Source organism: Centroberyx gerrardi, chromosome 3, assembly GCF_048128805.1.
Source record: "Centroberyx gerrardi isolate f3 chromosome 3, fCenGer3.hap1.cur.20231027, whole genome shotgun sequence".
In the NCBI taxonomy this organism is placed as follows: domain Eukaryota; kingdom Metazoa; phylum Chordata; class Actinopteri; order Beryciformes; family Berycidae; genus Centroberyx; species Centroberyx gerrardi.
Window position 1 is genome coordinate 11,510,050 of NC_135999.1, and position 23,337 is coordinate 11,533,386.

The 23,337-nt window shown below is 40.0% G+C and overlaps 4 protein-coding genes across 4 annotated transcripts; 2 read left to right on the forward strand and 2 right to left on the reverse strand.

Annotated features, from left to right (window-relative positions):
* Positions 1-362: 362 nt before the first annotated feature.
* Positions 363-5,684, forward strand: LOC139908866 (N-acyl-aromatic-L-amino acid amidohydrolase (carboxylate-forming) B-like). Its single transcript, XM_071895712.2, has 7 exons — positions 363-471; positions 3,053-3,279; positions 3,516-3,708; positions 4,113-4,206; positions 4,355-4,462; positions 4,570-4,682; positions 5,245-5,684. The coding sequence occupies exons 2-7, from the start codon at positions 3,053-3,055 to the stop codon at positions 5,437-5,439; spliced, it is 930 nt and encodes a 309-aa protein (XP_071751813.1). The 5' UTR covers positions 363-471; the 3' UTR covers positions 5,440-5,684.
* Positions 5,685-6,590: 906 nt separating this feature from the next.
* On the reverse strand, positions 6,591-9,692 carry cldnd1b (claudin domain containing 1b). Its single transcript, XM_071895704.2, has 5 exons — positions 9,622-9,692; positions 8,674-9,278; positions 8,406-8,513; positions 7,850-7,987; positions 6,591-7,669 (listed from the first exon to the last, which is right to left on the reverse strand). The coding sequence occupies exons 2-5, from the start codon at positions 8,957-8,959 to the stop codon at positions 7,449-7,451; spliced, it is 753 nt and encodes a 250-aa protein (XP_071751805.1). The 5' UTR covers positions 8,960-9,278; positions 9,622-9,692; the 3' UTR covers positions 6,591-7,448.
* Positions 9,693-9,960: 268 nt separating this feature from the next.
* glb1 (galactosidase, beta 1) lies at positions 9,961-16,829 on the reverse strand. Its single transcript, XM_071895707.2, has 16 exons — positions 16,643-16,829; positions 16,032-16,201; positions 15,262-15,412; positions 14,668-14,728; positions 14,490-14,584; positions 14,204-14,384; positions 13,673-13,731; positions 13,458-13,579; positions 13,298-13,338; positions 13,066-13,178; positions 12,833-12,907; positions 12,569-12,658; positions 12,330-12,443; positions 11,915-12,046; positions 11,331-11,570; positions 9,961-10,855 (listed from the first exon to the last, which is right to left on the reverse strand). Exons 1-16 carry the CDS (start codon positions 16,691-16,693, stop codon positions 10,601-10,603), a joined length of 1,950 nt encoding a protein of 649 aa, XP_071751808.1. The 5' UTR covers positions 16,694-16,829; the 3' UTR covers positions 9,961-10,600.
* Positions 16,830-16,958: 129 nt separating this feature from the next.
* ccdc86 (coiled-coil domain containing 86) lies at positions 16,959-20,964 on the forward strand. The gene is made up of 4 exons (XM_071895709.2): positions 16,959-17,632; positions 18,534-18,663; positions 18,751-18,825; positions 20,325-20,964. The coding sequence occupies exons 1-4, from the start codon at positions 17,097-17,099 to the stop codon at positions 20,448-20,450; spliced, it is 867 nt and encodes a 288-aa protein (XP_071751810.2). The 5' UTR covers positions 16,959-17,096; the 3' UTR covers positions 20,451-20,964.
* Positions 20,965-23,337: the final 2,373 nt, after the last annotated feature.

A 23,337-nucleotide genomic window follows, 5' to 3' on the forward strand; every position in this document is an offset into this window, starting at 1 on the left:
ACAGGAAAGATGTGGAGAGAAAGGGGGATGAGATGCAACAAAGCTCCCTGACCAGATTCAAACCCATTGTGGCCACATGCGCACCCACGAGGGTGCCCCCTGCTGGTTTGTTTGAAAGTAACAGAATGCGTTCCTATTACATCATGCAGTGTCTATAACTGCTTGAAATTTGATCTCAAGAAAACATGGAGAGGAGGAGTAAAGTGCACCAGAGAAAAGAAGTCAGAGGGCAGGAACAGTCAGTATGTCTGGATGTGGTTTGTGCTTTCTTTGGTATCTGTGCATGCGCACACGTGTGAATGGTTAAATCACTGAATAGTGGCTTGTGGAGCACCTGGATTAGTTTCTTACAGATTATGAATTTCTGGATTGCAGTGTATGACTATTCTTATACAACTTCCCTCTAAGTTCAAAGGTTGCTGAATATTTGGTATGACACGCCGGTTAACAGAGCAGAACTTTTAAAGAAAGGTACGACATCTAGCTTGAATATTGTTTCTTCCACATTGCCAGAGTTAATTTTGTATTTCAAATGTTTAATTCAAGACCTTTTTTTTGGATTGTTTCTTTTGCTTTTTTTGCTGTGCATGTCATATAATTTGTATGGTGACGAAGGACAGTAGCCTTCTATGTGTGATATAAACAGAGGGTATCTAAAGGATTTCTTGTGTGCAAGGATATCTAAAATGGCCATGCAAAATATTTTAGCTGTTCTATATCACAGTCATTGTGTCATTTTCATCTCTTTCATTTCTACTTGTGAATTCTCAGACTCAGAGGCACAGTAATAAATATAGTGCAAAATACGCAAACAGTGATAAAAACCACAATGGCTTCATGATAGCAGGCACAGGTTTCTACTCTGCAGTCCTCTACAGACACTACAGTCCTGTAAAGTGTGCAGGGCCTCACTAATGTAGGCAGATTGTGGGGAGTGGGGGTGGAGAGGGAGAGGGGTTAGTGGCAAGGTTCAACCTCCTCAGTGGCAAGGTTCTTTATTCAGGGTGGACATATGTGATCAAGTCTTTTAAAGGGCAACCAGTTAGACATCCTGATTAACTGGGACAGTCTCAGTTTTAAGCTTTGTCCCAGCCAAATTTGTGTCAAATACAAATGTGTCTCTTCTCCCAGAAATTGCCCAATTTTAAGGAATTACTGTACACTAGGCTTTATCTAGCATTAGATTAATGTGTATGGGAGGGACAGAATTAATGGAATGGACTGGCAGTACAGCTTTCTGTTACAGCTAACTAGACTGGATCTCTAAAGACATGAATGACATGCACATGTGTGTATGTTTACACAGGTGCATGCTGTTTCCAAATGTAAAACTTTTTGTCTTCTAAGACGTTCATCTATAACTCCAACAACATCTCCTGTACTGCTCACTGCTGGAACCTGGAAATGAGCCAATGAGTTCTCAGGGTACCGACTAGGTCCCACATGCTCTGCGTGTGGATTTGTAACATGAGTTGTCTATTAGTATCAAATGATAACAAGCTTTATTTGTATAGCACTGTTCAAAAAAGAAGTAAACACTATGAAAAACATTCATAAAAAAGCACAGCAAAACAATCAGAAAGTCAGACATAAAAAAAAAAAAATCACAAAGGAATCAAACAGATAAATACATAAATAGGTAGAAAAATAACCAACTAGATAAAAGCCTGTTATATGAATGTGTTTTAAAGGAATACACCAAGTTTGTGGGAGATTGATCTGTTGGTCAACTTACCCATTAAGTTTTGAGAACATAGACACCAAAATCAATCATGTATCCCCAGTAGATCTCCATTCTAACACTTAAAGTAAGATTTTAAAGTGAGATCATCTGGCACTCTCAACATTCCGTCACTTATGTGTATTGGGAAATAATAAAACTTAAATATCTCAAAAATTATAAAAATGTATAGCTTAGAAAACTCTAGGAGCAGATGCGGTGACAAAATCTGTAGCAATAGTCGTGTGCTCGCCTTGCAAGCACACTACTTACATTTAGCTTTGGAGCGGCAACAAGTTCTCATTTTCTCACTATTGAGATAATGCCTGTCACATACGAGCACTCAACATAGCAGTTGGGATTGGCATACCAAAAATGTTACTAATGAGGCGCAGAAAAGTTGAAAAAAAATAAAATAAATAGCATCAGGCTGGACTGTGTAAAGGAATGCTTGAGTTTTTCTTTCCATACACATAGTGGCTCTCAGTTGTGCTTTCTCATTTTCAAATCAGATTTCAGTGTTAGTGTAGCAATGGAGAAAAGGCATTCCTCCTTGTGAATGATTATCCCATGACCTAGACAACTGCCCCAGAAACATATCTTTAAGGTGACCTGTAGGAAAAATCAGCATGGATACTACTGAAGGTTAGCTATTGAAACAACCTGTGTCCCTCCTTGGTTAACACTACCCAAATTTAACTAAAAAGTTACTATGTCAGTTGTAAAGGACACAGCTCTTTAACTGCATGACCGGGGTTATTTGTGTCCAAGAAGTCTCCTGTGTAATCAGTCACAAAAACGACAATGTTCAAACAACAAACTGCTTTACAGGCCCTAAATTGTCTTGTTATATTTGCATAGTATTTGTATGTAATATTTGTACAATGCAGTATCATGAAAGATATACCCAAGTGTTATTTTTGCTACCAACATTATCACAGGTCTACAACTCTACTGGGATCTATTTTATTGTGACTATGATTTGGTCAGTCACTTATTAACCTAAGTGACTCTCTTATTAACAACAAACAGGAACAGCTATAGAAACTGTCATCCAGCAAGAGCGTTGCCCTTTTGACCATAGGCTGAACCTGTTTTCATCATCCAATCACATGCTACTGACATCTGTGGGGTTTCTGGTATGTTTACTTTCCAAACAGGTTTTGACAGACCACATGAAAGTTTTTCTTTCCTTTTAAACTTGTTTGCTCAGAGCTTGTAAAGTACTTTTTACTCTACAAGCGTATTCACTTGAAAACAAACTAAAAGGGATAGAAGAAGAAGGAAGAATAGACAACATTCATCTATCAACCTCTTTTTCCCTGCCAACAGATGGAGCATGTCTCTTTCCCAGCCTTGTCCCGTGTTGCCATTTGTGGTGGCACCCATGGAAATGAGATGTCTGGCGTATGGATTGCGAGAGAAATGCAGAAACAGCGGGTAGATAAAGTTGGATCAGTCTCTATAACCGCACTCATATCAAACCCACGGGCTGTTGAAGCTTGCAAAAGATACACAGAAACAGATCTCAACCGCTGTTTCACCAACGCCTTACTCAGGTGAGTAGAAATGTAAAAACAGTACTAAAAGTACAGTTGATTAAAGTAAAGATTTTCAAATATTTTCATGCTGAGGACCCATAAACATTGACATTTGGTTGATCATCTGAGATTTCTGCTCAATAACATAACTGCGCTAACTAGTAAACAGTAAAATTAAACCCATTTTGAAACTGCTGTATGAGCTTTTTTTCACATCCTGAATTTGGAAATATCTTGAATCTTCTGGCCTGCAGTGCCCCCATAACAGATACTACACCCTATGAGGTGAGGCGAGCCCAGGAGCTGAACGCTCATCTTGGGCCCAAAGGGAGCCAAGAGGGCATGGACCTGGTTTGCGATCTCCACAACACCACTGCCAACATGGGCTTGTGCATCATGTCCTACACCTTAGACTGGATCAGCCTGCACATCTATAAACATATACAGGTAGGAACTTCATGGTGGAACGATTCCTTCATACAAACTGAAAGATGAATATTTTAGGGAGTTAATGTGAGTCCTAGTGTTAGTTGTACTTCTGCCTGAATTGATGTAATTGTATGAATCCAATGCATATTCCTGTGTGCGTCTGTTGTTTAGTTTTGTTGAAAACTATTTGCTTAGTTTTATTGAAAATGTTGCAGTTCACTCATATGCACAATTGAGATGATCTCAATCATCAACAACAAAATGTCTAAAGTTAATTTATTTTTATGCACAAAATAGCTTTTAACCAGGAAGTGAGTGAGTTGTAATTTGACACTATATCTAACATGAACAAAATATTTCTAATCAGAATGGCAGCAATGAGGTATGCTGTGGGGTAAAGAGTTCATCTGTTGCGTTTTCAGAGGAAGATAACCTCAGCGCCAGTGAGATTAATCTATTTGGATATGACCCGTCCTGAGGCTTACTCGCTAGATTCACTGGGCAAGCATGGCTTCTGTAAGTGTGTGTGCGTGTGTGTGTGTGTGTGTGTCTGTCTGTCTGTCTGTCTCTGCATGAAAATAAGAATTTTTTTGTTGAATTATTTGAATGTCCCAAAATTGATGACAATAATAGATCTCAGAGTTGTTTGTCTTCTTCTCCACAGCAATAGAGATTGGACCTCAACCTAACGGAGTGGTCAGAGCTGATATCTTTAACTTGATGAAAGAGGCAGTGGACCAGACAATAGATTGGATTCAGAGATTCAATTCTGGTACACCAACAACCTCCGGCTAATATTTAATCAACACCTATAACAGTGTAACTGTGAGCCTTGTTGGTATCAGTACCAACATTATTCACACTGTTCTTTTCCTACAGGTAGTACTTTTGAAGGGGGAGAAGTGGAAGCATACACTTTAGAGAAGAGTATAGACTATCCAAGAGACCCTGAGACCAAGGAGATTACTGCTATCATACACCCCCAGCTACAGGTACAAGGACATTGCAGTATTCATTTCAGTCATTTGACATTTACCAATACTCAGGATTTGACGTCACAATCCCTTGTGCCGTAATCCAAGGGGAGCATTCATACAGAAGCCCAATTCAGATGTCAAACAAATGATGTACTAAACCACAGAAAGTGTCAGGCTACACTGTCATAAGTCATAACACCCCCTCTTGATTTTGATAGCAACAACAACAACAACAACAACAACAACAACAACAACAGGCTAATTGTACAACACTCAACTCTCTTAAGAATAAATATACCAGCAACAATGCTACTAACAAACTGAAATATAGGGTTAGATGCATGCACACACATATAAGCCTATATTTAAAGGATACAACATAAAGTGGTTGCAGTTACATGTGTATATTTATATGCATAGATTCAAGGCTATAAGCACCGAATTTGGGAGAATGTGGCTATGTGATTATGTGTGTGACAAGAGAGGGAATTATATGTAAATAAAAGCTGCCCTGGTGCATTTACTTCTTCACTTTCTCTGTCCTTCCCCTTCTCTCTCTCTCTCTCTCTTTCTCCAGGATAGGGACTTCAGCCTTCTCCAACCAGGTGACCCCATATTCCTGTCACTCTCTGGAGAGACTGTTAAGTACGAGGGGAAAGAACTCCACCCTTTCTTTGTGAATGAATGTGCGTACTATGAGAAGAAGATTGCCTTCCATTTAGCTCGGAAGATCACTATGACCGTCCCGTCCGTAAATGTGAAGATGGACTGAGAGCAGAGAGGAAGAAAGAGAACAAGATGTAGAGATTTTGGATAAATATAAATCACAGAACTGCAATAAGTACTGTACAATTGTAACTTTTCATATTTACAATCATCTCAGGATTACTGTACATAGATTTACACAAGCACATGTGAAAAATTATGTAATGACAATTAAATGCATATCACTGTAAATGAATCTAATCTCCTTACACTGTTACAAATGTAGATCCAATACATCTGCATGGTTGATTAACTGGCTATATGGATATAACCAATAAAACACTACAATTCACTTTCCACTATTATTGATAGTGTTTTGACTTGACTTCAATCCTCATCAGGTCCAAACATTTTACAAATTGACTTCCAGTGGAGCCGCTCTATTGCCAGCAGTAAAGGTTTAAAAATAATCTATAGAATTATAGTGTATCTATTGGCTAGCTTTAGTCTTTCCCTAGGAAGCATAACACAAAAGTTCAGTCAGCAAAGATTTATTAATACAGAAACAACTAAGTACAATGTGCTTTGGGATACATAGAAACATTTAGAAAAGCCACTGAGTGTATAAACATTAGACATGTAACAATAAGTTGTGACACAAAAACATCACAATCTGTATTCTTGCACTGAAAAAAAGTTATAATTTCATGCAAAAGTAGCATGGCATTTATCCAATTTCTCACTTTATAGCCCCAGTCCACAATTCATTAATCCATGTAATTTAAAGTATATCGATGTAGATTAGTGAGGATTTGCACATGGAAATTAAGATTTTGCAAATTCCGTAATCCATAATAATTCAAATTATGGTCTGTTATACTAAAAAATAAGAAACATTACCAATGCGAACAAACATTTAACAGCCTTAAAATAAATGCAAAACTCATATTTAGCTGTTAAATGTTTCAACAGCTCAGTCAAGTCATTAATGAAACTCAGCTATACAGGACCATTGGCTACGGCCACTGGCAGACAGATGACTGGCTGTTATCTGGGTTAGAATAAATTCTTAGGAGTTTCAAACTTGGTGAAAATGAATTAGGTGTAAGAAATATATAATGGCAGTAGATACAACAATTTGGGGCTAAAACATCTATTAGAATTTAAATATAATCCTACAAGAGATCACAGGTTTGCTGGAGTGGCATCAAATCAATGTTGTTTTTTTGATTGTTTTTTTTTTACATTCAAATGAACATGTATAAATATGGGTGACAATCAGTGGTTACATTTCAATGAGTGACATTTAGTCAACACATACCACAGACTGAAATAAAAAGATTACCACAGATATGACTGATATGTCAGTAAAAAAGGCATGCACAGCAAATGCTCTACAATTCAGTTGCACAAAAATAAAAACGCACAAAACCAACAACAATCAAATAAAATAGGCTTGTGTAATATATTCATGCAATAATACAGCGAGCTGTCCTGACTTAGGTAACTCTGCCGGTTTAATATTTCTGCCAGTGCAAGTTTTCATCATCTTTATAATCTATAATTGAATAAGGGCAATGTGGTGAGAGGCGGTAGAAGCAATGGCAACAGAAAAAAAGGCAATCAAATACTGCACACCAAGACAGTAACAACAGACATAAAATGATCCATAACGTCTGTGTGTTAAAATAGGTTATAGGTTCTAAAAAAAACACACAGGTGATATACTGTATCACAACTGAAAATGTATAAAATGAGAACATCAATATTTTGTAGCAAATTTGTGTGATAGTAGTCGCCTCCAACCCCTATTTAACAGCACTTATGATCATTAGCTGCAGACTGGTGAGTTTGTTTTAGCCTTTAGGTCTGCAGATGATCTGTGGTACCGAGGAACTGTCCTGGAAACCATTTAAATGTTATTATAGAGGAGATGAAAAAGCCTTAATAAAAAAACCTTCGAGTCTTGTCACGTCATTAAATCGATACCCTCTACTGAACAGAAACCCTATGTAAAAAAAGTCTTTCAACCAGTAGGCTGTTTTTAGGCATGTTGTTCAGAGAACAGTCTCTCTTTTAGGCTACCCTGTATGCAGTCATGCGGGTGTAGCTCTTGCGGTGACTCCTGGCCGCCCAAAGGAACAAAGCAGCGGCCATCATCTGCAGTGGGGAGGAGATGAGGGCGAGGTAGAGGGACCAGCCCAGTGAGCCGTCCACCCCATGCGGCGGCGGAGAACTCCGGTGGAGAAGGTCCATCCCCGCCAGGAAGCAGCATACAGTCCCCAGAGAACACAGACCTGATGAAGAAGAGGATAGATGTAAAGTTGTGGGCTGCTGTTGTAAAATCATACACAGTTGTGTGCCAACTTAGCATACATTTTGTTGGTGGACACATGAAGGAAAGAGGATGAGAGAAACTGAATGTATTTGTGTGCATGTCAGCGAGCATAGGGAGGTTATGCATGCATTTCTCTCACCTGCCAGAAGATGGAGCACTCCAACACCCAAGGTGGGGGTGAAGCTACGGCACAGGCAGGCACAGACCCCAATGAGGCCGCTGAGGAAAACCAAGGCCAGTGACACTAGGGGCAGGAGAAACTGGCACCTCCACAAATCTGCTCAAAGAGACACAATGAAATGAAAAACCCTACATTCAGACAGAATGATAAAAAAAATAATAATAATTATAGGTGGTGTGAATGGATGCAAAGTCAATGGAAGGAGGTGAAGCCAATCAACTTCAAGCAGGACTGTATCTAACCAGCAGGAACAAAAGTATTACAAATTATGCTATAATTTATAATGCTGAAGCATAGTTTCAAGGAATCTACATTGTCACTGTCATTATCACTCCTCACCGTCTTTAAAAAAAAAAGTCAAGAAAGAGGTCAACCCATACCAGAAATCATACTAACATTTAATGAAAAGAAATTAGAGGCCAAGACTGATGGGCAATATTCATGACAATCCCCCCAAAAAACACACAAATAAATGAGTTGATAAACGGAGGGAGGGGGAACAAAGTAGACTCACATGTCCTCAGCAGATCCTCTCCACTTTCATGGTTCCCAGGTTCTTTGAACTTTGGAAAAAACTGCTGAGGAAGAGTGAAGCTCACACACTGGGTCACCATCTTGGGATCTGCGAGAGTGAGCCAAAGAGTGCTCAAATTCAATTGGGCAGCCATCAACATTTACCAATACACAGGATGTGATGTAAGCCAACATTAAATTTACTCAACATTTGAGGTAACCTGTTGTAAAAACTGCAGTGATGTAACATTGTGAACAAGAATTCATACCCGGCTCTTTGAACCAGTGTGAATGGCCCGGCACCAGGATACACCTCCACCACAGTCCCAGGGTGCCATTCAGACGGAACATTGTGTCGCTGTAAGCCCTCTCGTCAAACTCTCCATTGCTGAACTCTTCACGGAGTTCAGAGGCATTGTTTGCTTCATGTTTGACTGGCAGACTACGGTACTGATGCCAGTGTTGGGTTCCCACTGCCACAGAGAGGTACACAGTAGCCAGAAGGCTCAGCACTGAGCCAATGACCAGGGCCGTGGCATAGCGGTTATCTACCATGATCTAGATGAAGGGAGCTTGACTGGAGTGTGTGTCTAAAAGGAGAAAATGTTCTCTGGTGTAGTTAAGACTTTCACTCAGGGATGAAGGCTAGGCTGTATGGTTACAAAGGAGTAGTTCACTTGGCACCACCAGGCACTCTGGCATGTCTGTTAAGTAATATCAGGCAATATGATGGTGTCACAGCATCCCGGCTTGGCAGTCTATTTAACCATACTTCTTCGACTGTACTGCATTTGTGTCACGTTATCCCAAGCAGAGGGGTTTCACTTGTCTCTAACGCCGCTCCGCGTCACTGCAAACCATCCTCGTTCACAACCTACATAGGAGAATAACAACATACAGTAACGAAAGCCAACACTAGCTTAAAATAGTTATTAGTTACATCCTCTTTAGCTGCCTAATTAACTTAGCTGTCAAGTTAAAAAGGATGGTAACATTAACCTATTGCTAGAAATGTTTTATTAATCATAATAACTAGCTAGCTAGTTCAGCTGTGTAGCATCTTTTTAGCTAGCTAACGCTACCTTAACACTGACTGACCATACAGTTGACCTGAAGCGTTATCTTTGAGCGGCACGTTGGATAGTTAATGATACATTTGACTGGAATCTAACTATTCTAGGAACAGTCGCATCATATTTATGTCAAGGTACTCTTACCTCATCGTTAGCGAAAAGTTCATAATACCGTCATTTCTTCTTCTGTTTTTTCTCCGGCAGAACTCCACCTCCTTCTTCTGCTTTATTTAACAGTAGCTGGGAAACAACATGAGGTGCGCTACTGCCACCCAGTGAAAGTAATAGGCCTACTGATAGACAGGCAACATGGGCAATAGTACCACTGATAAAATTAGGAAAACCCCATCAACTTAATTATTAACCTAATCGACTTTACTTTAAGACTATAATTGTTACCGAATTTAATCTTAATCTCCATTCATTTCATTGCGCAATGCTATCATTGACCACACACACAAAGATTAGCAAGGAACATTATCGAATCAACATTTTTATTTATTTATTTCACATTAAAAGGTGCAGGCTTTACAACATTTAGATATAAAGCACTGAAATGAGTGTATGCAAATTATTTCAAATCTTAAACAGCACAGCGCATACCAGCAGTTCCAAAAGACATTAGAAGAAAAAAATTAAACCCATGCATCAAAGTATGCATGGTTTTATCCTACAACACATTTCCCTGATTTCCAGAAGAAAATAATAACATTTTTGCAGTGCAGCCTGTTTATAATACTTTGGCAATGCTTCAGTTGGCAATATTCCCTTCAGGCAACAGCAATAGCAAAGGCTTTAAATAGACCAAAATGGTATGCAGAATCACTGAGGTAGAACCATCCATGATTGATGTGATAGTTATGTTAAAAAAATAATTTATTACTGCACCACTTTTTATAAAGACAGATTCTATCATTGATGTCTAATCCCAAATGTTAAAATTGTTATGGGATTAGTTAAGTAAACAGCATAGTTAAGCCATGTAGGCATGACTTCCACCATATTGCTTACATCAATTCAGCTTCTGAAAATCAAACATCATACATCTAGTTAAAAAGAAGTGCTGATTTGGGACTGAACATCAATGAGTAGTGCAAATTGATCCCCTTTGTGTGTAAACTTATCACAACAAATCATCTTTAATAAACAGTTTCCTCTGCTGTTGGTAGTCAGATTTGACTGTTGCGTTCAGGATGGGGATGCTAGTAAACTCCACAGTGCACGGTCCTGAGGTACAGGGCGCCCCTTCCAGCTCTAGGACAGTCACATTGTTGGGTGCAGCTGTGCTGAGGATACTGGCAGGCACAAAAAGTGTTACCTGAGGGCCTCGGCTGGGCCAGTACCTTCCCAAGTTGAAGCCATTAATCCAGACCTGCCCCTGCAAAAACAAATTAATCAAACTCAGACTCACTGGTCACTTTCCACTGAATTTAAGGATATTGCTTTGTTGTATCACATTACCAAACCACAACTAAAACTGTTTGTTAGCCTCAGCCAAGAGGCAAAAGGGGAAACTGTGAACTTAACTGCAGTAACATGAAACCATAAATGTAAACACTTAGCTAAGGAAAACATTTGACAGCCCTCTTAGATAAATCCCTCATGCCAGGTAAATAACTTGCTGAAGTGAGACACTTAAAGTAACATGTACTTTGCCAGCACCTTTTCTGTTTTTAGTGTACTTACAACCATGAGTTCATGCACAATCAGTCATTGAGATTAGCTGCTCTAGGGATCCATGGCCACCACAGGCATTTAGGCTTCCCCCCTCTCCATTCACTATGTGTTCATTTTAAAAAGCTAGGCTAAAACTGGCCTCCAACCCAAGTAAAAATCTGTTATGGGTAACATGCCTTCCTCCAGTCAGGGAGTTTAATGTAGGTGTCCTGGGGCAGGTCTGGGATGCCATCAGGAATGATAAAGCTGCCCTTGTAGAAGGCTGGAGGGGAGAGAGTGACGGGCTGAGGTGCGTCTGTTGCTGTGGGCTCCATTTCCTCAAGGACGCCCTGGCTGATTGCTTCATCAATACTGAGACTGTAGATAGTCCAGCCGGTGAGCAAGTCCTTCCCCAGAGTCATGTTGGACACCAAGCCCTGTGCAGTAAAGAAGAGTAATGGATAAACAGCACAAAAAGGGGGGAGCTCAAACCAAGTAGGCTATATCAATTATTTCTCATAAAGCGTAATTCACACTGACATCCCACCTTGTCTTAAACCATAAGACAATTCAGAATAACGTAATGTTATTAGGTTGTAGTTTAATCTAGTCTTATTCTTTTAATTCACAAAAGTTGTTTTACAATTGTTGCACAACCTGTATTTGAACATCAATAAAGCCTTGTGGTAATGCCTCAGGAACTTGGAGCAGGCACCTTTCAGCTGTTTGTTGTCACAACATTACTGTAAGTGATACACAGTAGCTTTGAAATTAAAAGAACCTTAAAGTCATTGATGTCTTTCCCGTAGTTGACTCGGCCCATATTCTCCACCAGTATGTCCACCTGACTGCCAGCCTTCCCCGTCACGTTGACAGTTAAAGCTTTGTTCCTTTCAAGGACCCCTACTGCCACCTTGAGAAGAAATCAGCATGATTATGTTTGGACATCTCTAATTCACACCAGAAATAAATCTGACTTTGTTGACCAGCACAAACGTAAAAACCGTAAAACCGTAATGAAAAGACACCCATTACGTCTTGAAGCTTAGTTAACTGATAGGTGCCGTCTTTACAGTTTTAACTGATTGAGCAATGGATAACGATGACAAAACTTGACATCAGACCAAGACGGAGTGTGCGTGCAATGGTGTAGAATTTCCAATAAGTCACAGGGTGTTGTGCGTTGGCAGACTTACCCCGTCCACCGACACATACGCCCTGTCATGGACCCCATTCAGTGGGGAAGACAGAGGAGTTAGTGTGCTGCAGTCGACAGGCAGCTTGGTCCTGTAGAGGACAAACCCAAAGGCCTACAGCACAGAGGGAAAGGAGAGCAAGCAGATAGATAAACAAACTTACAATGCTTACTGCAACACTTGATAAAACTAAAAATTACTTCTTTATTACATTAAAAGAGAAACATATTAAAGTGTACCTGTTTCAATTCAATGAAAGTCAGAGGATATATGCTTGTGACCGGACCGGAGAAAGACAGTATTTCTATGGCATCTGATACCGTCTGGAGCTGCAATGGTAGAGAGCTGCATTTTATGATTTCTTTTTTATGTGCCCAATCATGTCACAACACTTTCTCAACAGTGAGTTGTAATATGCTACAGGTAATTATTTTATTAAGTGCCACAAAGTATAGGCTTTGATTACTTAACATAAGAGGTTATGGAAACGTAGCGTCAACTACCTTCTTCATTTTAACAGCCCCATATGCATATTTTGGAGTTGTTGGTGGTATTGGTCCCTCCGGTATCTTACGGTACTATTGAGGGAAGATACAATAGTTACAGCAATACTCATTTTAACAGTACTAAATGTTTTATATTCCATCTATGGTTATTGCATATTGATAATGCCCCTATCAAGGTCTCTCTCTAAGATCAAGGCCCATTTAAGTGAAAAATTTGAAATTATGCATACCATTTTGATCACCTCTCGAATGGCAAAGTACTTGTCTGTGAGGTCTCCTGCTTCTGTGAGAGGGGCGTCATAGTCGTAGCTGGTGGGCTGTGGAGAATATGGTGAATTGGCACCTGAGGGCATCAAGAGGCAATCAGAGGGTGAATATTCTCCTCAGGTTATCATCTTGGGGACAAGTTGGACCCAAGTGGCTCATCATCTCATTAAAACCAGTCTGTTGAAGGGCACTCACCATTCCAATATCCAAAGTTTGTTCCTCCAATGAACATGTAGCTGTGAGGAAAGAAATGTTATTGATTTTATATTTCAGAGAAATAGAGGAGAAGTCTCTGCCTCTGTCTGCCTGCCTGTGTCAGTGGGTCTAAACCTCTCCTAGGAATGTGTAGACTCACAGGTTAACATTTGCTCTCAGGACCAGGATCTCATTGAGGGACTTGGCCACGGTGGCAGCGGACACTACTGAGTGGTGTTTGCCCCAGTTGTCCAGCCAACCGGCGTAGAATTCAGAGTTGACCTGTAATACAGCAGGCAACCCTATTAAAGCCTTAGGTAAAACACAGTGTAGTGTCAGCATCAGAGTACAAAATGTACTGAGGGAAATGCTTACCAAAGGTCCGTGAGGTTCAGCATGTCTCTGTGCGTCAAAGGCAGCGGTTACATTTCCACCTAATAAACCCAACAGACAAAGACAAGCACACATGCATTTGAACACACAGCTGCAGTTAAAAACTTCCACATTACTTTATTCTGACTAACCCAATATGTGACAATGAGTCAACACAGCGCAAACCAGGAACTTAACCACTTAAATAACACAAAACATTGAGACTAATAATGTATCTCATCTATTGCTTTTTTAACAACCCGAACTGAGGATACCCAACATAACATCCTTAACGTAAACACTGGCTGTTCAACCTCTAACATGCAAGTTCAATTCTCCACGGTCTTCTTTCAACAATCTACATGAAAATCACATTTGAAGTGTAAGTGAATAAGTGCACTCTTGACTGAAAATACCAGAGAATCAGGTAGATGTGATAGATTACAATACCAGTCAAAAATGAAGGGAATTTGCATTGCCACGGTGAGATTATTTTACCAGAAATGATCAAAGACTCATCCGGCTGACACCTACCGGGCCCAAAGTCGACGGTGGCATAGAGACCTTGTATTGAGCCACACTTGAGGTAGCCTAGCCCAGCTCCATCTGTGGTGAACAGCACCGCCTGCTCCCCCAGGTGGGACCGGAAAAGCTTGGCCAGGTGACGCATATAGTTGTAGTCACAGGCGAAGTAGCTGCCATATTCGTTCTCTACCTATCAAGGCAGAAATATCAGGAGAGAGGAGTTATTTCAGTATTAAACATTCCATGAGGTACTCCATGGGGGTAAAAACGCATGGAAAATCATCTCCATACTTACCTGCACAGTGATGACAGGACCACCGTTCTGATAGAGAAAAGGCTTTATCATAGGCAGTAACTTCCCCATCCACGTGTCCACTGCTGCAATGTAATCTGAAATACATGAATTACACATTCCAGCATGCAACTGAGGCAAGGTTTTCTGTACACTTATCCTGTTTATCTTTGATTCTCACCTGGATCTGAAGACCGCAGTACAATGTCCTTCTTGTTGAGAAGCCAGGCAGGCAGACCACCCTAGACAACAGCAATATTCAAACAGTGTGAGCAGGTTTTGCAGGATAACTTAATATAACAGATTACTGTGTAAACCGTAAATGCAATTGAATTTAAGACTGATTTACACTGATTCATTGTACTCAACCTACTACTAGCCCATAACAAGTGCAGATCATATCCACTGCTTTTACTGAACAATACAATTAGACCATTAGTCTGGAGTCAGTGGACAAAAAAGATTGAGATATAATCCATTTAACTCCATTAGAGTTCTTCTAGTTCATCCTTGTATGTGAAACTGTGTGAAACAGTTAAAAAATCACTTTGCAGAGATTATTAACATGCATCATGTGGCTCTTGGTAATTGAATCCAGCATTGCTGATATCCTCCCACACCGATATCAGCTGATATCCAGTAGCATTTGTATCAGTGCACTCCTACTCAACTACAGGCTAAGAGTTCAACATTTTCACTACTTTCCAAAATGCCTTGAAAAGCTCTGAATGCCCCCACACATTAAGCAGTTAAATTCGCAGACACTCTCTCTCACCATGTCCCACTCTGCACATATGTAGGGACCAGGCCTGAGGATGACCAATAAACCAATATCTTGGGCCAGCTGAAGGAAATGCTCCACATCCCTGTCTCCGCTGAAATCGTATTGGTCTGGAGACGGCTCATGGTAGTTCCAGGGAATGTACCTTCCAAGTGAATGAAGAGTGAGTGTTTTCCAAACGTACACTCAAGTAATAGATCTACCTCTTATGGCACAAGACACTAGGAGTGTAATGATGCTCTGCTTGCAAGTGAATTAGGAAGATAATGCTAACCTAATAGGTAATTAAATTATGAATTTTGTAATCCAGTTGTAGTTAGTTATCCCAGATTATGGTAATGATTCACATGTTGAGTCTATTTCTTGCCATGCCTCATCATTGTATTCCAGCGTGACTTGTTATTTATCAGTTCATTATGGTAATGATTCACATGTTGAGTCCATTTCACATGTTGAGTCTATTTTTACCATGTCTCATCATTGTATTCCAGCGCATGATTTGTTATTTATCAGTTTAGTAAGTGTTGTTTATGGGATACCTCTGAAACTCTTTTAAACGTATTTGTAAACCCAAAGGAATGTGAAAAAATGTCCGTCAGCCAACAAATTCTCTAAACTAATTTTAAAACCATTGTCTTGATCAGTTGTTTCAAGTGTTGTATGGAAGGCAGTTGGAGCATGGCACAATCCCAACGGCCCATGACTTAATCAATGAACAAAACTCACACCAAAGCGTTCAGAGAGTGCACATGGGGTAAACATACGTCTGAATGGCATTCAGTCCTGCCATATACATCTTGAGCAGACGATCTTTCCAATAGGCTCTCGGGATCCTGCTGTAATGGATGCTCCCAGATATGTAACGAAACTCTTGCCCATCTTTCTGAAAGCAGTCGTTCTTGTAGTCCACACTGAATGAACGGGGCGCCCCAAGCTGATGGTCAACACAGTTTGTACAGTCAAAAACAGAGTCAAAAACACAGTTACAGAGTCAAAAACACAATTTGGCCATAGTGCACCTGCATTTGTGTTACAGTGATCTTCATTTACAGGAAGTTAAGTCAGTCTATTCAGTTTCATTGTTTGGTTAAATGTTTATGTTTTTATGACACAGGGATGGTATCTCAGGTGACATTTGGCTGTGTTATCCAGTCCTGCCAACCTTGCAATAACAGTCTAACAAATGTTCTCAATAATGCTGCAATGTGAGATACAAACCCACAAGTGACACTAAACTCAAGTTAGGACAAATGAGTAAACAAAATGGAAAGCTGTGAAGTTATAGGTACTTTACTTTGTTGTGTGGCATGGGGCTGCAGCTATAGCAATCACAATGAATCACAATAAAAACCTTTAGAAAGTCAGAATTACTTACTGAATTTCCAAGGAGCAACAGCAGCATGGTTCCAACTCTGAAGAAAAACATGGTGAAGCTTGACCGCGGCGTGCCGTCGCGTTTCAACTTTATAACTAAATTAGTGTATCTTTTTACATTATCTGGACACTGTTGGCTGCTTCCCACAGTATATTATGATGTTCTGAATGAAGAATGAATGTGGCATCATGAGTTACGGAAGTAAAGTCATGTGATACAGTTGCTGCGGCAAAACAATTGTTAATCAGTAGGCGGCACTGTTACGCATTGTATTATTTACCGACCACTAAAAGCTTAAAAGAAGAAGACAAAAGCGGAAGTGTCGCGCGCCTTCTACGCAACACACATCACGTTGCTGTAGTTACACGTGGAGGTGGGTGTCTGAAGGCGTAACTGAAGTTTAACAGCATTATTAGATTTATGCTGTGTAACTTACGCCGTTTACTCGGACAACATGTCGACGAAGGAAGAAGCTGTGCCAAATGAAACGACCGTTCCTGAGGAGGCACAGGGGGACGACAAGATCCAGCACCGCGAGCCAAGTCCACCGATAGTCACACGTACTCGTAGCGGACGCAGGGTGCGCACTCCAGCCGCGCTTCTCGACTCGGAGGTACCAGGTCCAGTGAAGGCTCCCAGTCGACGGACCAGGCGGTCTGTTCTGCAGGAGCAGCCGGGCGAAAACGCAGAGTCAGAGAGGAAGCCCGAGACTCCAGCGGCGGAATGCACGAGTGTGCCTACCGAGCCCACACCAGTGCCGTGCATCGAGTCTAAGCAAACGGGAGTGTGTTCAGGTCCTGAAGAGACAGACAGAGCTAACTGTGAGAGAGACTGTCACCTTTCTAGGTCCACACCAGTGGAAACGGCACCCGCACGTCCAGACAGCATAGCCAAGAAGGATCCTTCACTGTCACGTGGTAAACAAAATCTGGTTATTCCACTGGGGAAACCGAAGTCAGGAAGAGTATGGAAGGACCGCAATAAACAAAGGTGAGGAAGTCACCACCTGTGTGAACATGGCAGGGGGAGGTAACCATGTGCCATGGAGGGCTGAAAGTACGCAGGTTTCCTTTCCAACCAAACGCTATATCAGCTGATTGCACTAAGTAGAAGGTGGGTTAATCAGTGAAATCACCTGGTGTAGTGTTTGGTTGGAATGAAAACCTGCATACTCTTGGCTCTCCATGGCACATGGTTACCTATATGCTGTTAATCTTTTTTCCTCCCTTCATTAAACCATCCTTCACACTACAGCCTAGGTACTGAATTCTGGTCCTTGAGGTCCGATGTCCTGTAGGTGTTTGTTCCTCCCTAATAGTTAATGAGCCTCACCTGGTGTCTGGTAGATGCAGACCAAGTGGCTCATTAACCACCAGGGAGGAACAAAAACCTGCAGGACATCAGACCTTGAGGACCGAAATTGAGTACCTAAGAATAGGGGAGTGGTTTTTAACCCTGGTCCTCAGGGCCAAGGGTACTGCTGGGTTTCTGTCCTTCCAGGTAGTTAATTGAATTCACCTGGCGTCCCAGGTGTAAAATAGTCCTTGATTTGATGGGTTGAATGAAAACCAGCAGGGCTCTGGGCCCTGAGGACCAGGATTGAAAACTACTGGGATAGGAAACCATGTGCCAACAAGGGTCGCAAGTATGCAGGTTTTCAATCCAACCAAACACTACACCAGATGACAATGATTAGCAAACCTTCAACCAGAGAGGAGGAACTAATCCATGAAATCACCTGTTGTTGAGTTTGGTTGGAATGAAAACCTGCAGACTCTTACTCTAGGCCTCCATGGCACATGGTTGCCTAGCCCTGCTTTACACAACAGTCTGTCTTATAAAGTGTCTTGCATTATCCATTACCCCAGCCAAATATGACCTTGCCTCCTAGGTTCTCTGCACTGGTAAGAGATAAGCCATTGCGCTCTTCTTGGGACAAAAAGATGGAGGCCAAGCGGGAGAAGGAGCTTGTCAAAAAGTATTCTTTACAACTTAAAGAGGAGAAAGCCAGAGAGAAGGAGGTAGGCTATATGATGCACATTGCTTTGATCCTTGCAGTACATCCACATTTGTGCACCTTGCTTATTCCATATTTACTGCTTTAATAGGAAAAGAGGAAAAGGCGAGAAGACAACTTGAAGCGGCGTGCTGAGAATGAACGCAAGGCAGAAGTTGTGCAAGTGGTAAGTAAACTGTGTTTGTACACACAAACAAGCATTGTTCATGAAGTCAAAGGCCCCTGGGTACACAATCCTAGACAACATTCACCCACCCAAACAGAGATATAAACATTACACACAAAATCGTCAAGTCAGTCTATGAATAGAGTAATATACTGTGTGCCTTTTCTTCATGCAGTCTACAGAAAATATGTGTGTATATACTTTATTATACAGAGTTCAGATTATATCACATTTGCATTGCAGGAGCCAACTCCATGAGATTGGTAATAGCAATACGTTTTCAACAGTCTATGGATGGAATCAATACTTGGATGCTTATTGTTTTGTACAAGATGTAGACCTACACCACACTGGCTTAACAGTACTTCATAAGGATGATAATGACATAATAACAACAAAACATATGGATCCCATCAGCACCTGTAAATAATTTAAGATGATGGCTACATGACATTCGCACTGCAGTACTGCATGAGGGTTAGAAAAGACGGAAACAACAGAAAAGACTAGTTTCTAACGTCAGATTTTACTCATAGAGGCATAGGCATCTGAGGTATTCTTATCTAATAGTAGCTTACCTGCCTGCCTTTTCCATCCCACTAAGGTAAACATTTTGCTGTAAGACTTTTCAACTTAAGAGTGAAATAAATGACTATTTACAGACAGCAAAGCAGTTGGTATTCTGCAGTGGGTGCTTTCAAAGTTGTCAACCCAGATGTAGTGTTTGTGAACTAGAGTTGGAACAATTACAATTTTCTGTAATTGTCAATTTTTTCCCCTTCCTGGTCTGTCTTGCTGGAAGGCTTAGGATATTGCCTGAAATTGTTTGAAAATTAGCCTAAGGATAAAACAAATCAAACTATAACTGTCTAAATGGGGTGCAATCATTTGAAAACATTGTTAAACCAAAATGGCAACAAATGTTTTCATGATGGCATATTAATTGCACCCATGTCAAATAACGCATGGAGTGTTGTTTGAGACGCACCCAACCACAGTAAGCTTAGGCCAATAAAAAGAACAGTTTTTCATTTAAAACTGTTAATGCATTTCATCAAAATAGACAGGCCTACAGTACAAAAACGCCTAGTTCAGAAAAACATGTTATTAAAATGTGAGTAAACGTCAGGCCTATTAAACAACAAATGGGCATATCAATCATGAATTTGAGACTGGCAAAATTTCCACAACATGAAGGGCATATTATGACTAGATTATGTATTTTTGAGCCAAACTAAGTATCTTCTATTATTTTCTTTTCATTTGTAGATTATTAGGTGCTGTTTTTACAAAGCAAGTTGCAGGAGTGTTGTTTTTGTGTCCAGACTTTGTACAAGAATAGAAATAATCAAGTGAAAATGTGTTTTTATGATCAGAGGCCTTACATACCTGGTGGTTAATTTGTTATTGTACGCACATACGCCCGAGCACACACTGTCTGTGATTTGACCTTCCTCTCACTATGCAATATGTTTTCTCCTGTCTTGTATGCATCACAGATCCGGAATACAGCAAAGATCAAGAGGATGAAGAAGAAACACCTGAGGAAAATTGAGAAGAGGGACACACTGACTTTGCTGCAAAAGTCACAGACCCCAAATCAAAAAGCCAGAGGGAGCAATTAGGGTGACCATGGTTGTGATTTACCTTAAGAATGGACACATCCTGAAATATACAAATAAGCTGCTCAGTACATTTTGACTGTAACACTGACTACGTATTCTATCTGTGGACAGGTTGACTGATATGGAAAAACTCACAACAAGCAAGAACAATGTTGTTGCTTTTTGATGATGAATTTACACATGAACCCAATAAAATGTGTGCTTAATAGACAAATGTTACTTCATTGAAAATGTTCAAAAACAGATGATACACACTGCACAACCTAGTGTGATGGATGCCAGCCATTTACTTAATGTCAAAGCAGTATGGTTTATATCTGGATCAATGAACAGTTCAAACTATGCCTTAAGTGTTCACTTGTAATTGTACCTCCATTTTTATCATCTTAAGAGTGCCTGTAAAGACACAATAACACGTTTTTGCAAAATCAAATAATATACAAATAAAGGGCGAACTTTGTTTAATTTTGAATTTTCTATTAAATACCAAAAAGTATTCAAACCTGATTAAATTGTGGCTTGTTCGACTCGCTGTATGTGGTTCATTGAGTATCACAAAAATGTTACTTGTCAATTATAAATGAAAGTAATGTCTAAGCTTTCCAAAGATATACATGTCATGCTAAATAACAGAAAAATGGAATTGAAATATAAAATTTTCAATGTAATGCATGCAATGTAAAAATACATCTCAGGTTTAAATATATCTTTTAATATAGGTGTAGTGTGGTTCAAATGAAGCCCCTGAATTAGCAGATACAAGTGACACTGACTTGTGATGTGGATAAACTTTTACTTAACTCTAAAAACACTTAAGGGGGAAGTTAAGGGTAAATTAAGAAAAGACAAGGCTCATGGGTTAATTCTTAAACAATTCTGAACAGCTCCTTGTCCATAAATAAACTTTGTCTGCCACTTACCAAGGGTGAGTTATTTCATACCATTTAGTATTTTGGTATTTAGTGCATTTAAGTTATACTGTGTAACATGGTTTTTCACTTAGCACAACACAAAAATGAGGCAGGATTTGACGGGATACCTACATGTCACTCATCTGGATTTATGTTTGTGAAATTCATTTTGCCTTTCAATTAACTACAAACGTCAACACAAGAGCCAAAGGCTACAAGACAATTGTCAGGACAAATGGAGCTGTTTGTTGAACAACTGTCTGCAGAAGGAACATTTTTGAAAAAGTAAAATTAAAAATGAAGTGAAACTGTTCCAGCACCCTGCTCTTCTTGTAAATCCAAATCAATGTAGATCATAATCTGAGAGTTGGGTTTTATTTTCTCATTCTTAGTCTATCAAACTAGATAGTGAACATTTTGGAGAAATGTTACAGAAATGTAGATCTGAAACAGATCCTGTTATCATTAGTGAGTGGCAAATTGGAAGATTACTTCTTGCTCATATGGAATTGCGATGGAATTTAAGATACTGTAAGTAACAAGTAGATGGTCAATTCAATCCTAGAGCTTTCACCAAAAGTTAACATGCCATGATACAGTATGTGCTATGGTCTGGTCTATGGTACAGTGAAAGCAAGCCACATCTTTTACTTTTTGTGTCACAGCTCAAAGAATGAAAGCATCAAATGAAAAGTCTGTGAAAACGAAGAACCTACACGTAAAGTCCATGTGCTGAACTGCTCCTCAGATTCTGTTGCACGCCCTGTCCTTCGAAATATGAAAGAATTCAATGGCAAATATAGGTGCTGTTATAGGACTTCTGCCTCCACACCACTCCTATGCCAGTGAGACAAAAGAACCACCTGTGAGGATAGAGATGGATCATTATTTAAAACGATATGGCAGGGGCACCTGCAGAACCAGTAATGGGTGTGAAGGGCCCATCCCTTCTGCTAGAACTTGACAGCTTTAAAATTATCAGTGGTTTTCTTTCCTGTACTGCACAGTATAGCACTGTACCTAGTACCTGCACAGTGTCTATTAAGGGACAACTCTGGCTAGACAGTAAGTACCACAACAACAACTGGTAATCAGGCTCAAAAAACAGCATTATAGGGAATGTGTTGCTCACCATCAAACTACCGTTAGAGGTCACAAGTTCTTAATAACTCTTGTGCCAACTCAAAAAGTTAAGACATCCCTCTGGTTGACAACTCTCTCCAAAAGAACAGCAAGGCCAGTGCAAATGTGTAAACGAAGGAACTTTTTTGACAACTTCCAAAATAGCTCAGTTGGCTAAGGCACATACAGTATGCTATGTAACCGTGACATCCGGGGTTGAATCTGGCCTGGGACCTTTGCTGCGTGTCATCCCCCTCTCTCTCTTCACTATAGGCTATCTAATAAAGTAAAGTAAAAAATAATCGTAAAAAAAAAATACTTTTATGAACAGGTTTTCTTATGTTTTATTTGTCATTTCACAAGTTATGTACACCATCTTTTATTCTTGACAAAGGGCTCTTCAGGAGACATTTTTTTTCAATTTTCAAGGGGGTGGGGTAAGAATATAAATTTCAGCAAGCAGGGTTAGTCATTTAGCAAGATAACTAAGTTACCATTAAATAACTTTTGAAGTGTTGCTTAGCAATCATTAATATATGACTAGCTGACATTTCCTGACCTAATAATAATTCTTAATCCTCTTTAAATATTGCAATGTCTCACAATTGTAAATTCCTCCTCCTATGCTCCCCATGAAATTGTTATTAGACTACATAAAGTGTAGTGTGATTCCTGAGTAATTATTTAGCACATACCCAAATTTTACCTGAATTTCCCCTAGGGGATCAATAAAGTGCATCTTAATTTTAATAAAATGAGGCAAATTTAATTATATATGTTTATATAGCAGTGGTGAGTCAAACGGACACCCTGAGTGACCCACCATATCATAGGATTGTTATTGGTCAAGTTAA